The sequence below is a fragment of the Sinohyriopsis cumingii genome, chromosome 1 (genome assembly GCF_028554795.1).
Source record: "Sinohyriopsis cumingii isolate HCF-2022 chromosome 1, ASM2855479v2, whole genome shotgun sequence".
Classification (NCBI taxonomy): domain Eukaryota; kingdom Metazoa; phylum Mollusca; class Bivalvia; order Unionida; family Unionidae; genus Sinohyriopsis; species Sinohyriopsis cumingii.
In genome coordinates this window covers 166,710,553-166,728,871 of record NC_142961.1, presented here as the reverse complement: position 1 = coordinate 166,728,871, position 18,319 = coordinate 166,710,553, and the positions used below count along the sequence as shown (strand labels likewise).

General features: G+C 34.8%; 1 protein-coding gene across 1 annotated transcript in view; it reads right to left on the bottom strand.

Annotated features, from left to right (window-relative positions):
• Nucleotides 1-1,486: 1,486 nt before the first annotated feature.
• Nucleotides 1,487-18,319, bottom strand: part of LOC149808325 (ribosomal oxygenase 1-like) — a 73,194-nt gene continuing 56,361 nt past the window's right edge. The window contains exons 18-19 of the mRNA XM_089975873.1: nucleotides 17,644-17,730; nucleotides 1,487-13,488 (exon numbers count right to left, since the gene is read on the bottom strand). Of these exons, the coding sequence (XP_089831999.1) occupies nucleotides 13,378-13,488; nucleotides 17,644-17,730 (198 nt within the window). The 3' untranslated portion in view covers nucleotides 1,487-13,377. The remainder of the gene's footprint in view (nucleotides 13,489-17,643; nucleotides 17,731-18,319) is intronic.

Below are 18,319 nucleotides of genomic sequence, written 5' to 3'. Positions count from 1 at the left end.
ACTTGGGCTCTGGCTTAAAATTGGGTTCAAGTTCAATTTGCTTTAATATAGGTTTGTTTCAGTTTGATGTTTTACAGCACAGCATTACAGATAGTTTATAAAGTGCCAAAACAATCTAAGCAAGAACACTGCAAGATAGCTTACCCTGGTTGTTCCAACGGAAGGATTCAATCCTGTGCCATATCAGCTGCAAGTCCTGCAAACTAACTACTAAGTCACTGCAGCTTGTCCTTTAAGATAAGTACTAATAATAACTCACATTATATGTGTTATCTGTCTAGGCTCTTACAAAAGAAAAACAAAGTAAAAATGAGAAAAAGAACTTATAGTTTTATGAATCAAATCCAAAATTAATCCAAGAATTAAAAAAGAGAAGCCCTATAATTAAAAAGTCCTAAATGAAACCGAGTTCAAATCCAGATGAAATTCAGAATGGAAGACAATGTCTGTTGTAACCTGTGAAGTGTTGCATTGTCAAGTCTCTTGCAGAATCACAGAAAATATTATTCCAGTTTTTGAATTCTGTATAAATTTAGATAAATGTCCCTGTTCAAGATTTAATTTAGAGCACTAGTATTTCCAGGGAAAACAATTACTTGAAATCCAAATAATATGAAGAAAATAAATAGGCCCAATTAGCCCCAAACTGGTCACAACACAAAGCAACTTGACTTCTCAAGTGTTAATGCACGAATGACAATTCTTTCTCAAAACATCGATAATAAGTCTAACTTACAACACAAAACAGATGCCTGGATAAGGGTCAAACAATTATCTTTCTAGAACGAAATAGAAGCTTTTTACATGCCTAACATCACATACTCCCAGTATGACCTTAGCTGAAATCAATGTTTTTTACTCTGGGAAAGAATTTAAAATGTTTTTGAAAAATGTTGTTTACTAGAACTCTCACTGTTTCTGAATCATGGTCAGGAACTAGGTCAGAATTAGATACAATGTCTCTATAAAGTTGTTTATGTCAAAAATAATAAAAATCAGTCAGAACTGAACTCTATTCTGGACAATATCAAATCCAGTAAATAAAGGTACATTATTATAGCATGTAATGGAATTAAAAAAAAATTAAACTAACAATTAATTAAATTAAATCAAATACACATAACAGTGTATATGTTAATTTTAGTCATAGAACTGCCATAATCACTGGCATAAGCCTTCACTCTCATTTACAAGTAATCTGCAGTTATAAAATGCACATTTTAGCCATTAATAAGTGTTATACTTTGAATGAGCTCAAAATTTTAAAGCTACTTCTTGTTTCCTCTATCTTTTATACAATTTAGATGTGCATACTAATGCAATTTAGATGTTGATCCTCTACTGGTCAAGCAAACCCAAGCAGCATCTCGTGTCAAGTGTGCCACAGACAGTTCATAGCACAAACTAGCCTGATCAGCCACTCATGTACTCACAGAAACCAATCCCTGGTAATCTTCAAACTCGAAGGACAAACAACAAGTCAAACTGGTTTATGTTTGTTTATTTTCTTCAATAACAAGCAAGACAACTGGTACCATAATGTCCTGATTTATTAAGGAAAGGGAAAGTGATATGTATACTGAAGCTAAATTTAAATGACTGGTTGCTAGTCAAAATATCACAATGTTCATTTCACAGGCTTTGAAGCTGTCACATTGGAGGGAGCAGTGTTGCATTTTCCAATCAGCAAGCTTAATCAACAAGGTATGAAAGTTTAAAAATAGTTTGGGGAAATTTATGCTAAGAGGAACATACTACATTGATGGTATTGTCATTGCAGAATTCAAGGTTTTATGGCCATGTGTCTAACTAATTGACAACGACGTAAAATTTTGATTAAACTAAATATAAAAGATGTAGACAGGAAGACCTTAGACATGGTACATGGTTGGTCTTTAATGGCACTTTAATTGGAGGTATCATTGTGAAGAAATGGGGCATAAGTGCCTTTTCCCCCAAGGACACAATGTTTGGACCTGGTATGCAATCATAACAAAATTTTATTCACAAAAAGATTAAGATATTCAGTTCTACTGTGGCCTCACCACTGAGCTCAAAACTCAAGATCATGCTTTTGTTATCAGATAATTGCTGGACCAAATGACACTTGTTTAGATCCATACTCCCTCGAAAGAGTGTGAAAGTAAACTTGTGTGTAAATGACTGACTGTTTTGCTGATGAAAAGGTAAGAGCTGCATACCATTAGCTTTTTTAAGACCAGTTGTTTGCAAAACATGGATATTACTTCCAAACAACTTGCTGAGGACATGGAGGAGGGTAGGTGTGAATACAGATAAAAACATTTAAATCTGTATTAATGTTTTAAACAAATTCTACAAATGTTTATAATTAGTAAAACAATCATAACAATTTTAGCAAAGTATTTTAGTTATTTAGAGAAAGGCAGAGGGAGGGCTAAACGTCAAGATGAAAGGGTAAAAAAAAGGCAGAAGAAGAAAACAGAATAGTAGGGCTCCCTTCTAAAAATGTCTAAATAAAATACCAATAAAGGCCACCTCAAAATGATCAGAAACTGCAACCATTTTTCTCTTAAATATAGAGTTAAATGAAGTTGAAAAACTAAAGCCAAAGATAACTTAATTGTAAAGCTTTAATCTTTTGGAACTGTTCTGTAGCCAACAGACAATTATACTTATGAGACATAAAAGCAATTACAGTACATACAATCAACAACCACATTTATAAATTGTGGGAAGTTAAATTCAACAACACCTATCATCTGTTAGTAGAGGAAACACATTATATAAAAAGCTGTAGTCTATACAAATTAATATTTTGTTATTTTTTACTTTTTATTTTCACATCTACATACTATATAAACAAAACAAGAGGTCAAAATGGGTTGGTTAAAACAAACCTGACTTACATAATTAAATAGCTGACTATATCATTAAGCAGTTTTATGTAGCATTATAAGAACACTTTACCAAACTTTACAATGTTGATTCAGTGTATTTTACTATATCCTGATGAAAAATTTTCAAAATTGATAACTGCATGATTAATGCAAATTCACTTGTTCATCCAAGTCATCCGAGATCCTGACAATATAAACCTATTTACCAGCTTTACTGAAATTTGATGCAAAATGTAGCTAAGGGAGGTAACAACCTCAGCCAATCAGATGCAAAGCATCTCATTATATCAGCAGATTGTACATTTAATAGGAACTGTCCACAAACAATCTCATAAGCTCATTCACCAAGATGGAACCAAATCTAATCAGATTAGAATTTGGTCTCCAGGTGTTAACTAACTTAGCAAATCTGATACAAGATTACCTCATGAATATGTGTTGTTGTTCTGGCTTTAACATCATTTTTCATCACATGATAGGCTATATATGGTGGCCAGTATAGCTGGTGAAGGTAGAACCTGGAAAACCCCCAGGATGAACCACCAACAAATGGGAAGCTAATGGCAAGATTTCCCACATAACCACATTGGCCAAGCCCACGACTAGAACCTATGCAGACAGAGGCGAGATGTGAGCGATTTGTAATACTGAATGCCTTAGAACACTTGGCACCCTGAGGTCCCCATTAATGTTTGAAGATTTTGGTTGTAGTCATATTCATAATACATTACTATTTAAAAATGAAGATCTGATCAGAAATAAAGATGCTAGATTGCTAACAAGCTATGATGCAAGGTCACATCATTAATATGCATGAATTTCACTCATAATCGTACTCAAATAAAAAAACTTGATAATATTGGCCTAATGACCACATTTTGTCAAAATCCTACAAAAATATCCCCCGGAGTATCCTCCACCAATCAGATGCAAGGTCATCTCTTAAATATGCATAATACAAATTATTGAACATCTCAATGATGTTGGCCTATTTACCAAGTCTTATTAAAATCAGGTGAGAAATAGTCTCCCAAGTGACATAAAGTTCAGGTATTCACATGACAACACATATACATCCTAATGATATAAACCTATTTACCAAGTGTGATAAAACTATAATCAGAAACATAGTTGCTAAAACACTGACAAGCGCAGCCAATCAGATGCAAAATCACCTCATTACTATGCATGGATCTTGCTCATTGCTCTACTCATCCAAGACCTTTGTGCCTTGGTAATTTAAACTTATTTACCAAAACTGAGCAAATTAGGATCAGAATAATCTCCGAGTGTTGACAATGTGTGCCAATCACATACAAGATCACCTCATTAATATGCATGGACCGATCATATTGAAGAGTTTAAGCTCAGCCAATCAAATACATGCTCACCTCATTAATATGCATGGATCGATCACATTAATGCATTTATGGGAGATCATAATACAGACCTATATTTAATGTTTAATCAAGATCAGCACCTTACCATAGATACACTTGTCTTTATGGCCATGTGCATTAAAAATTAACCACAACCCATTCACTAAAAACTTTTACCTCCTTTCTGTACAAGTAAAATTTTGCAGGAGAGCTATCCCTGATAATGAAATAAACCATTCTCACAAAATCAATTTAAAACAGCTTTAAAATGGAATTTTTAAAACAAAAGCCTTTCATATCCGATAGGTACGCGACATCTTCCTTTTATTACTAGGCCCTTTCACGAAAACAAATGATTACTTCCGCTTAAAGTGAAATTAAAACATATCCTCAGCTGCATTATTATTGTGTTACTTGAAAAATTTGCTTCTTTAAATTTGTTACCCAATTGTGATACCTTAGGAAGACAGGTAAGAGACATAGGGAGTCCCTATCCTGAATTGAGGTCATCTCCAGTCCCCTAAGGTATGTGAGGATGCTGCTAAACCTTAGATATACCTGGCTGGATTACTGACTCCATAACATGTGAAGCAGCTTTTGGGAGAAAAACTTTTGTCCCCCTAATCCATCCATTAGGTCTCATCAAGTAAGGGTGCCTTTTGGGATGAAAGATCTCAAAAGTAGAAACATGAGATAGTCAAACCTGACCTCCGTCCCATAACCTGTATAATATCAGCTAGGCAGCAGTTAAACTTGAATGTATCGCTTGTAACGAATGCTGAAATCTCATGAGCCAAAATAAATATCAATGACATTTGATCTTGGGTTAATTCACCAAATGCAGAACAAATAACTAATTTTATCCAGGATAACAGAGCAGAGTTGATACACCTACCTTTTCCTTTTTTCAAAGGTAAAAACATCTTTGCTCATTTTATTTTACAACTTATAAACCATCACATGGTAGAACACCATGAATAAAAGAAAAAGACTGATTGCCCAAGAGTGCGAGCCTGTTCTTCGCAATGTAAGCAGAGGTCTTCATCAGTGATACTGACCCACTTTGACAAACTGTAGATAGTAGACCAACATGGCTTGTATTTCACTGATCCTGCCTGCTGTAGCTTGGATGAGTGAGTATGAAGCAGGTCTTATATAAGACATGAACTGACAATGATCTCAAGAGCGGTTCAAACTACCTTATTCAGCCAAGTTAGAAGCCACTTTGGGCACAGAACCAATACTTTTAGTTGTGACAAATAAAAATTCACCAGAAGATCAGACTACATCTTTCTTTTGTCCTGTATCCTCTCTTTGATGATGATGTGGGTCTGAGAATGGTGATAGTAAACTTTTATTGTGATGTGAGCTTGATGTGAAAGCCAAGTGTTCCTTAGGCTTGTTTAATATGATCCAGATGTGCAGGTTCAACATCTCTGGTTTCTAATGATATTCCTGCTGTTGATGTTGTTTGAGCAAATGAAGAACTGTCCCAATTTTCCTTGGAATTTCCACCGCCAGATTTAACAAGTCGTTTATCCATGATTGTCCCCATTGGAGTGGAGCAATCAAAAGTAGATGACACTCCATTCTCTTGCCTTTTGCAAGATCTTTGGAAAAAGTGTCTTTGGAGAATAAGTACAGGCATCCAAACTATTCCAAAATGAGGAAAGTACATTGCACATGGATTTGTAGCTAAAACTATCATCTTATTAAATCCTAAACAAGCACGCACAGGTCTGAAGATTCACTTCCCCATTTGCTTTCCAAGATAATTCACTAGAGTGGAGTTGTCAGATAGAATAGCATGACCTTTCCAAGCATTATCTTCCACCACTAATAAAATGCTTTCAGTATGGCCATCATGTTGCTAATCAATAGATACATACTCTGCTGGCCTTCAGAAATGACAGAATGTGATGGACACCCCAGCCTGCTGTGCAACATACATACAAATTACCTGCAAGGGAATGTCCTCCATAAGCCAACTGAGGTTCTATGATTTGTTGAAATGGGACCTCATATGATGAGATGGATTGTTCAATGGGCAGAGTTTCAGTCTCCATAGAGACAAAAGTATCATTTGTAATGGTCTCATGATTAGAATACCCAAGATGATAAGGTCCATCCACTGCCTCACTGAACAGGCCCAGCATTCAAATAAATTATTGGGCTTGGAATCAATTCTTTCTAATAAATGATGCCACTGTTGAAATGATTTTCAATACACATTCCTAAGGGAGACATACTCTTTCAGATGCAGTCTAAATTCTATAGCCAAATGAGTGAAATGATATCAACTTTTCCTTGTTGCCAATGAATCCAAAGCTCAGAAGGAGTGTAACAAGAAATTTCATGTCTTGATTCAAAGTTGAACTCACCTGGTATTTTTGAAGAATGTCATCCAGGTAGCTGGATGCCAAGGACATGGTGATGGTCTTGAAGTGAGACACAACTCTTGTTCAAAACTTTTGTGAAGCAAAGCAGAGTGCCCTCAACTGGCATGGCAAATTGAAGGAAACTCCCTGTAGGACTTGGCATTTAAAACCTGTCTTGGTGTTTCCATTTTCAACAATGATGCCCAAATGAAAAGATTGAAAGAGTTGAGGCTTATATCTGGTCAGAGAGTGCCAATGTCCTTTGGCACCAAGAAAAAGTTAGATTCTTTGCTACAAGCATACTCTATTGCCCCTGTCTGGAGAATAATGTTTATTTCTCTCTGCTGGATGTAACAGGTCATTTTAGACTTCTGTAGCTGAAGGGACACTGGACAATTGAGAAAGGCACTGAATGTGACACTGAGGCCTTTTGAAACAAATTGCTGGGTACACTGATCATCATGGCAAATTCCTTCCCATTTAACAGTGAAGTGGAGTCTCCCCCCATGTCATAAGAATGGTGTTATTTCTTTCTGGAATGGGGGTGTCATGAAGAGAAATGAAGCAAAAACGATCTGCTTCTCTCCATTTTTTATCCCCATATATGATGTCATGAACTGTATCCTGACCCATGTAAAGGGTTTGTAGGACTGCTTTTCCCTATTGTACTTAATGTTCCTTTGATCTCCCTCATGAAAAGAATCTCATAGTTTTTTGATACTGTGCCCAAGGTAGATTTATTTCTTTGGTTGCCTGCTTAGGTACCTGCTCCACATGGCCATTAAAGAGGTTGGAAGAAAATGACCCTGATCTCTGCACGAGTTTGTCATACTTAAATGAAGGGTGGATGTGAAGAGCACTGCATCTCTTTCCACGAGTCATAAATTAACCTCAACTATTAACATGACAAAGCCTGTGTTGTGATGCTCTGTTGAGTATACATGCCATTTATGAGAGACCACCATGAATGTCTGATGGGTATATTCGTGGGAGAGGATTAACTGTTTTGTATTTGCTGGAAAACTGCCTATGAGACCAAATCCAACCTATAGCAATGACATTCTGAACCAAGCCTTATTGTCACTAATTTGCTCCTAGTCAATCCTAACTTAAGAGGGTACTGATGTTCCCAGGCCTGCAATGTCTCTCTCTACTGGTGGTACTCCAGTGTGTGTGTGTGTGTGTGTGTTACAGAACACTATTAAAACTGGACAGTAGTTGTCATTATGACAAGAAATATATATTGACACTAGGGTCTTGTAATTGCGCTCTAAACAACTCAGTTGCTCAAAAAAAACCTGCAGCAACATTTGGTTTTTCTTGATTAAAATATCAAAAGATGTAAGAACTCTAGACCAACCTGCTGACAGAGCAGGAGCAGAAGGACATAATAATGGTGGTATCAAGTGAAAGACTTCTTCAGTTATGCTCTGAAAGCAATATTGTCATCAGTAGGTTGAACTAGGATGATGGACCTAGTGTGCGAAATCCATTGTCTCTAGAAGAGCATTGAGATACCAATGCCTCTTGTACAGTCTTAAATGGTGTTGGTGAATATTGCTGAGCATGGTGGCTAACCAAAACTAGAAGTTCTTCCTGATTTAGATGCCATATCTTCCAGTTTATCACTAATCCTAAGTATTGTCGCCTTTTTTTATCTTGCTTTTATTTCATGTATCTTTTAATGAATTTGAAAATCTTTCCCTATAGTCCTTTATCTTGTGGAACTACACTGATTTTGAAGGGTTTGTCTTCCTAAAGCTTGTGCAGACATTACCATTATATTTTTTTCAATTAACATTTTCATCATTTGGTTGGATGGTTGATTGGTAGGTAATTATGGGTTAAATGCCATGATGGCCAGAATATTTGGTGCAGAATGAACCCAGGGAAGAACACAAACCCACTGGAAGTTACAGGCAAGCTTTCTCACATACTCATGTTAGCCAAGCCAAGACTAATCTAAGCGGATAGAGGTATGATGGAAGTGAACAGCGAAGGATATTGGATAGCGTCTTAGACCACTTGGCCACATGGTGCCCTTGTTTTAATTGGCAGTGTACAGCCAGGATTGTGCTGATGTACAATCAAATACTAAACATACAGGGTAAAGTGCGCAAATCAAAACAAAGAAGTTAATTTCAGCTTTGAGGGATAAGGAATCTATGATCATATTGAGTCTTCATTTACAATTCTGAACAAAATTTATTGTAACATTTTAAATATCAACAGTACCTATAATCAACAGCTACAAAAACTAGCAAGCTATCTGCACTCTTGAATGTGCAACAATGTTTACCCATCTTCACATAAGTCTAACCGAAAAAAATATATGTCTTTCAGTGATAAGAAATTAATTGTTTTGTGAAGTAATTCACCAGTAAAGTTAAACTGATTTGTTGATTAAGGTAAGATATCAAAGTTTAAAATGTATAGTATGGGTTCATCTTAAAATGGAACACCCTCATTATTCAAGCAAATTCATGGAATAGTTTGTCTCACCAATTATCAGATTTGAAAAAATCAATATCTAAAACTATATTTGACAATTATAGCTGTCCAATGCATCATGATGTTGTTTACTTTTAAAATGTTTAATCAGACTATCTCAGATGTTAGGGATGGCAGGTTATTCACACAATTCGAAATGTTGACTTTTTGCATTTCATTTTTTTAATCATAAGACATTTTTTACCTGCTGCAATCAATACAGTCTTCTAGTCCTATTTAATGATCATTGTGTAGCAATAGCAGTACAACAACATGGAAAAACATGAACATAATCCATACAATGAAATGATGTAGATCTCTTTTGAAGTCAATTTGTTAGGATGCTCAGTACTCTCAATTAATGTCAGCTTGCATTCAAGAGCACTTTAAAAAGTCTTATAAGTATATTGCAAAAATGTTTTACAAAATGTGACGTGGCTGGTCAAAAAGAATGACTCACCAATGATGCATGAAATTCATCTAAATCCCTCTGACATCAAAAACAAGACAATGTTATCACCTTGTTCAAAATGAAATGCTGGCAGTAAAAATTGGCTTCTGCTTTTTATTTGGTACATGGAACTTGAAGATCTGAATGCCCAACCAAGTTAGCAAGTGGTTAATGTGAACTCTTTATAACTCTGTCCATTTGTCCGCTATTCTATCTACTGTCTATCTTTGTACATAGATTGCCCATGTGATCTAGGAGAGGGGTATGACTTTTGAAGCTCTCTCAATGTGTCCCTGGTCCATGATGAAATATTTTAAAAAATGCATTTAAAATCACACAGTTAATATTTCTTGACCAAACTTAAAATATGCAGCCATTGTGAAAGGACATGTAATATGTGTAAAAGATTTTTGTGTTAAGACCACTAGATCATGGTCCAGTTTATGGGTAAAGTTGGATAACAAGGGGGTTCTGTAATAAAAAATCACTTGGATTACCCATGATGAGCCCTGAAACAGTATTAGTCAACAAATTTCCTTGCAATTTTACCAACAATATATTGAAGGCATGTCACATTATAAAATTCCACATGCTATGAGGAAACAGAAAAGTGACTGTTTGAAGAACAAGTTACCTATATCATCTAAAAAAAATATTTTTTAGGACAAATCATAAAAGAAACATAAAACCAGCCTGACAGGTGAAAATCAATGTCAAAATATATATTTTAAGATTTTTACATTCAAATATTTATATTGGCTACTAAAAGCAAACATATATAAGTGTATCACTGGAAAAAAAAAACAAATCTGAAATGCAATAGCTAATAAGCCATAATAAATTGATTCATCTACCTTGCCATATCTTAAAGATAAATGTAAAAATAACACAAATGAATTTTAATTAGAGATGGTAGTCTACAGCGTATTGTGCAGTATATCTAATGCAGTTCACTAGTTTGATTTTTTTTTTAAATGAGGGGTGGGAAAGAGTTCTTTGAAGGGACTGACACTCTACTGGCCCAAGAATTCCATGAATCCATGATCAGACTGCTGAATACTGAAACCATCTTTGATATACATGACAAACTCCAGCATATCAAATTTCTTAACAAATATATTCTCTTACATGTGAGTGCATGATTATACTCTCTGTCATGGCCACTGACCTTGAACCTGATATCATGGATAGAAGATCATTTATCTTGTCTCAAAGCTAAGATATACTCATATGCTGAATTTGATTAAATCAATAATAATATATTTTAGGCAGGAGAAAGTTATTTAATTGAAGGTATTCATCAAATATATCCACAAAATGGATTTGATCAAAATCCATTCATACTTGTGTGTGTCATCATGCACACCGAGTAGAGTTATAAACCCAAGTTACAACCTTTGACCCTTAAATCAATGTTTGTTGTTGTTGTTGTTGTTGTAGGGTTTAACACCATTTTTCAGCACACGATAGGCTATACATGGCGGCCAGTATTAATGGTGGAGGAAGAAACCAAATCAATGTTAGAATGCTAACTATCCACAAGTTCATTGGTATGCAACTAAATATAAAGTCTGGTGAAAATTACCTGGTATATCTACAAATTACAAACATGTACATGCAATGACTGTTGACTTGACTTTGAGGTCAATTAGGTCAAGTTTTCAAAACTCCTTGACAAAAGAGTGGATATGTTTGTGGTCTGACTTGCACCATTTTTTTCCAGAACCATTTAAAAATTGGAAAAAGTGTTTAGTGAAACTCCATGCCAATACCATCATTAATGCAAGGGGAGTAGTAATAAACAGATTTTCAAGAGCAACTATGGTGCCATATTGAAGATGAAATGAATACTATTCTGACTCCAAGACAGACACAAATTACAATAATAGTGGTCTTCATATGTGTCATACTGGATGTCAGATTGTCATCATTTTCATTTAAAACTAGCCAGACATCACAAGAACTCTGCTGAAAACCCCATACTGATATGACTTTCTATTCTGAATAATGAATTTCAACATGGCTGCCATGATGGTCTAATTAAATATCAGACTGGCACCATTTCAATTTATTACCAATCAGACATCATAATTCCTTTAGTAATTAAACCCATGTACCACTGGTGGTCATACCGGACATCTAAGCAGCACTTTTTTCTTTTAGGAACATCTAGACTTTGATATGAATGTGTAAAGTTTCATGGCAATGCTCCAAGCAGTTGATAAGGAGTAGAGACAACTATGCTAATGGATGGACGATAGATGCTCTTCTGGTACCATATATACTCACTTATAAGTCGAGTCCAACTGCAAACTGCACAGACCCAGATTTGCTGGTGCATCATGTGCTGGCAAATCTGAGTGTGTGCAATTTGATAGGAATAATCAGAAAAACAAACAGCACAGGACCTGATCAACAAGCACCTTATGCTATGGCCGTTCATGATCTTTGTTGTTTACAGTCTGAGTGGACTTATAAGCCAGTATATAAGGTATAAAACCAGTACAGCCAACCCCCAGCTTTCTTGTACAAAATAATGCTAATCCTCTATGTTTTGAATTTAAATATAAATAAAAAAATCTACATTAACACGTAACAAGACTATCCTAAACACCTTGGGTCTTTCATTGTGCTGACAGAATATCAGACATGACAGAATGAGCATGTATATTTTTTTTAATCCAGAAAAAGAAATACCCTTCACTTTCTTTCACTGAAACTTGCACTGTTTAGAAGTGACTGTAATGCAGCCCCAGAGTAAAAGGTTAATGAAAATACCCAAAACCTTTGTTAATATTTATAGTAGATCTACATGAATCAAGTCTGGCAAAGCAGAAGAGAAAAGAGCTAAGAAAATCATGAATGTTCCTTGATTTCAATTTCGTTCCAATTAAAGTTACAGAACGTATGAGCTTGAGTTCCCAGCTCCATAAGGTTTCAATCTCTGAACAAGAGTTTGAGTTCCTTCCTCAAAAAGTTTAAAGATTACAGGACTGGGATAGTGTATTAGTTTATTTCCCAAGTTTTTTAAAAAATAAAACTGCTCTCAAAAGACAATGAGATAATCCTATGAAAAAAGTTATATCCCAAACAACATAGCCTAACCCCTAAAACATCATGGCATAAAAAAATGACACTGAATGCTGCTCTTCTAGCATGGCTCACTAAAAGAAGAAAAAAGGGCAAATGAAGGTCCTTGGAACAATAGCTTCAGAAACCAGATTGCTCTACCTAGAAGGAAGGTACAGTAAACTCCAGATATCATGTTATACAAGGGATCTGAAACTTAAATTGCCCTATCCAAACACTGTTCAATCATATGATAATTACTATCTAAATGAACAAGAAGGAAATAATTACAAATATATTATTGTAAGGGGCATCTTTGTAAGTGAAATTGACCATATGACTTTATTACAACCATTTTTGTTACATTCCTCTGAACACAGAAAGGTACATGGTATTTAAGACAATAAATAATGATTACCTCACAGTTCACACACTTGTGGAGCAGATAACTATACCTTACTACAAGGTCACAAATGCCTAACATAATTATGCCACCATGGCTTATCATTTAATCTCACTTTCTTAAGTACCCTATACATTAGCTACAATTTTAGATTAAGTTTATTTCTTCTTCAATAACCCATATTCACACATCTGCTTTCCTACTTCATACACACTATCTCATTTTTCATTTGGAATTCTGAGAAAAGATTTCCACTTCAGCTATCCAAGTGGTTTTATGATGTGAAAGGTCATATGGCTGTTCCATGTCACTCCCTCTAGTGTGCCTATCAGCTGTTGTCCCTCCCTTTGTCATTACTTGCATCATCATCATCAATAGGTACCAATGGTTCCTCTGTCATTATTAGACCACAGTCATACAGTGTAGAAGCTATTTCAATCTGGAAATGATCAAATATTCTTATCAAGGGATTATCACTGTAAAAATAGCCTATGTTAGGTTTCAAATTTTGAGAAACATTTGATAAAACATTCAGAGTGTGATCTATTAAGGAAAACAATACAAAGTTGCAAAGACCTATGTCATGATTACAGAGCTGATACCCAACAACCCAACAACATACACTCCTGTGTTTATGATAGAAATTTTAAAAGAGTGTGTTTGGGTGGGAGTATGTGTTTTTTTAATATATTTTTAATGAAGCTTTAACAATCCGAGTCATATTGCTATGATGTCTGCAGTGCGGCAGTTTATAATGATTTCTAGTACTGGGGCATTATGCTGCAGACATGTAGCATCATACCCCACCTGGTCACATTATTCTGACATCAGGTTGACCAGTTATAACACTAACCTCTTAATGCTGAGCGCCAAGCAAGGCAGCTGCTGGTACCATTTTATAAGTCTTTGGTATGACTTGGCTGGGGTTTGAACCCTCATCCTCCCGCATCCAAAGTGGATGCTGTAATCACTTAGGCTACTGGAATGGTCTAATTCTGAAAGATAATATGCTGCTGCCACTAAATGGAATTTTAAGATTACAACATTTTTAAATCACTTATAAAATCTGACTTGCATTATACTGTAGCTAACCTAGAAACATTGTGTTCATCACCTATCCCTTCCCCACATCAATATGATCTGAAAACAATTAATTTAAAGCAATTTTCAATGAAACTTAGGCATTCACGTTCAACACTTCTAAATGAAAAATCCTAAAATTGAATCAGGAATAAGCTTTCAATCATCACTGGAGTTAGAAAAAAACTAACAGATCAAAACTCTTTTTCAAACCGATCATTTTTGATGTCAAAACTAAGCTTTCCTAAAGGAATGAAAAACGTCATAATGTTTTATCATAAGGAACAATATACCTAAGTCTATTTAAAACAGCTAGAGTTGTAGCATAAAAATTACTCATTTACAAGAAACTGTAACAAAATGGCTACCACACACAATAAATACAAAAGTTGTAATCTTTCCCCACTAATGATCTTTACCTCTTAACTTGGGACATGACTATAATATGACTAGGTGAGGACCAGGGTAAGGTCTCCTCAAAATATCTGCAGGGGTTTAAAATACAATGAAAGCAGGGACATGGAAACAGGACAATGACTTGCATTATCCCTTTGTGTGACCATGACCTTGATGGCAAACAAGCAAGAAACTTTGAAGATAAAGAACAGGCTCGAGCTTTCTTAAAATATCTTGACTTGTTCAAAAGCTATACTCATACATGGAGAGATTTCTGCTTTGTATTATTCCTTACCAAGATTTTAACCCTGAAGCAGGTGGCATTGACATGGTACATGAGAAACTGTCTACTTATCATACTTAACTAAAAACATATAACTTGTTCAAGGTCAATTCAAATGTCTTTTGGACAGCATACAAGCATACAAGAGGGCATGGATGTGATACATGACACACATCTATGCATGATATATAACTGGATACAATTCCACCAAAGTACATTCAATGGTTCAAAAGATGTACTCTAGAAAAGGATACAAGTCAAATAAATACTTTTTCCTTTGCTGTTACTTGACACTGAGAGAGCGGGCATGAAGCACTTTTTATATATAATACATAACTGGCTAAAGATTCAGGAAAATATCTTCATTTATTTAAAGGTTTTACTCTTGACAAGTCTACAGGTAACAAAATTACATTTCTCCTTGCTATTCCCTGAAACTGCAGGGGACCTGATTATGATACACAATAATTATGAAATATACTCAGGTAAAGTTTAATGAACATCTCTCCAACCATTACAAACTCATGGATAAGGGACCTGATTATGATGCACAATAATTATGACATATACTCAGGTAAAATTTAATGAAAATCTCTCCAACCATTACAAACTCATGGACCTGATTATGATGCACAATAATTATGACATATACTCAGGTAAAATTTAATGAAAATCTCTCCAACCATTACAAACTCATGGACCTGATTATGATGCACAATAATTATGACATATACTCAGGTAAAATTTAATGAACATCTCTCCAACCATTACAAACTCATGGATAAGGGACCTGATTATGATGCACAATAATTATGACATATACTCAGGTAAAATTTAATGAAAATCTCTCCAACCATTACAAACTCATGGACCTGATTATGATGCACAATAATTATGACATATACTCAGGTAAAATTTAATGAAAATCTCTCCAACCATTACAAACTCATGGACCTGATTATGATGCACAATAATTATGACATATACTCAGGTAAAATTTAATGAACATCTCTCCAACCATTACAAACTCATGGATAAGGGACCTGATTATGATACACAATAATTATGATATATACTCAGGTAAAATTTAATGAACATCTCTCCAACCATTACAAACTCATGGACCTGATTATGATGCACAATAATTATGACATATACTCAGGTAAAATTTAATGAAAATCTCTCCAACCATTACAAACTCATGGATAAGGGACCTGATTATGATACACAATAATTATGACATATACTCAGGTAAAATTTAATGAAAATCTCTCCAACCATTACAAACTCATGGATCAGGGACCTGATTATGATACACAATAATTATGACATATACTCAGGTAAAATTTAATGAAAATCACTCCAACCATTACAAACTCATGGATAAGGGACCTGATTATGATGCACAATAATTATGACATATACTCAGGTAAAATTTAATGAAAATCTCTCCAACCATTACAAACTCATGGATAAGGGACCTGATTATGATGCACAATAATTATGACATATACTCAGGTAAAATTTAATGAAAATCTCTCCAACCATTACAAACTCATGGACCTGATTATGATGCACAATAATTATGACATATACTCAGGTAAAATTTAATGAAAATCTCTCCAACCATTACAAACTCATGGATCAGGGACTTGATTATGATACACAATAATTATGATATATACTCAGGTAAAATTTAATGAAAATCTCTCCAACCATTACAAAGTCATGGATCAGATAAGAAAATCTTAACAGATGAATATAAGCACAGATGGATCGACAATACCTAACAAAATTATAACGATTTAAGAATATTATTTTGCAGATAAGGTAGATAAATTTTCTATGGGTAGAAGCCACCATTTCTGACACAGTTTGTTCAATCAGTGTGGTAGATGAAACTGCTGTATTTTACTTGTTAATACTATTATGACCTTAAGTACTAACAAACTGAAGCCAACAATTTCAGTAAAATCAACAACTGATTTTTCTAAGTTACAAAGTGTAAATTTAAGAAACATAGTTTTGTGAATTGTAAATCCCAAATGTCCTATTACAAGTCCAAAAGTACAGAATGATAAGAAGGAATTACAGTAATCTTGAATGCCCTAATCACAATGCTGTAATCCAGGATGTCTTTGAATGACTTCTCAATAATCCCATAGTAACGTGTTAATCCAGTCAATGAGCACTTTAGCAATTCCAATGAATGATTTAAATAATTCCACGTGAATTATATCTGAACATAACTTCAAACTCTGATCAGAGATTCCCAAAAACATATATGACACAGGAATGAAAACCTTCTTTACAAAACCTCCACTTTATACCAACTGTTATCTGACCTATAAGACAACAGTCTATTCTGGAATTCCCTGGAAGTGAGTCATTTGTAATTGAAAAACTCCACCAAATTGTTTGTAGAATATTTTATGTGTTGTTATAAGGTTTGAAGCCACTTTTCAGCACAAGATAGGCTATACATGGCAGCCAGTATAAATGGCAGAGGAAGGATTCTGGAAAACCCTGGAAAGAACCACCGACCCATGAGAGGCTACCGGCAAGCTTTCTCACATACCCACACTGGCTGAGCCCAAGACTCAAACCGATGCAGATAGAGGTGAGAGGTCAGTGATCTGTAACGGTGAGCACTTTAGACCACTCAGCCACTCAGGGCCCTGTAAAATATTTTAACTCAAAAAGCAATGTTAACATGTTTGGAAACAACCCTTATCGTAAAGTACAACCTCCAATCATGAATAAATGTTAAGCACAGAATATAGATATATGATATAATTATATATAAATATATATATAATATTTAACAATACTTACTCTATCCTCGATTGTGGCTAAAGGCAGGGAATCAACTGGCACATAGTCTGGGTAAGCCAAAATGAGATATTCCACTGCTGGGGCAGCCTGATGTATGGAAAAATTTGCAATGAGAATCTTTAACTGTATACCTATGTATGTACCAAGCTCCCACATCTTCATATCAACAAAACTATTATCAGAGATTTGCTAATGTTATGCAACAACACGCACTACAAGAATTTTATTTAAAATCTTTAAAGCTGAAAACGGTTCCTCATGAATCTGATTCATCACTTGTATGAATGAAAATTTTAATGTGTATCAGCTATTGAGTATTATAATTTATCAAATGCCATCATAAATTCTTGTCCTTACTTTCAGTACAGTGTCATATGTGTTGTATACATCACAATGCCAATCATTCCTCATTTATACACTACATATCACCAACTGAATCTTGAATTAAACGAGTGCTTATTAATTCTTGTACTCTACAATTCCCAATACCATTCTAAACTAAACTTTGCTATTATTTCCAAGCCCAGATAAACTATGCCAACTTTTTCAAGAAAATAAACAGAAATAATCTTTTCTCTATATTATTTTTTTTCAAAGAATATTTACTTCATCATTTAGGAAATATACTCCACTACCTATTAACTCCAACCTTCCAGAAAGATAACAAATTTATGAA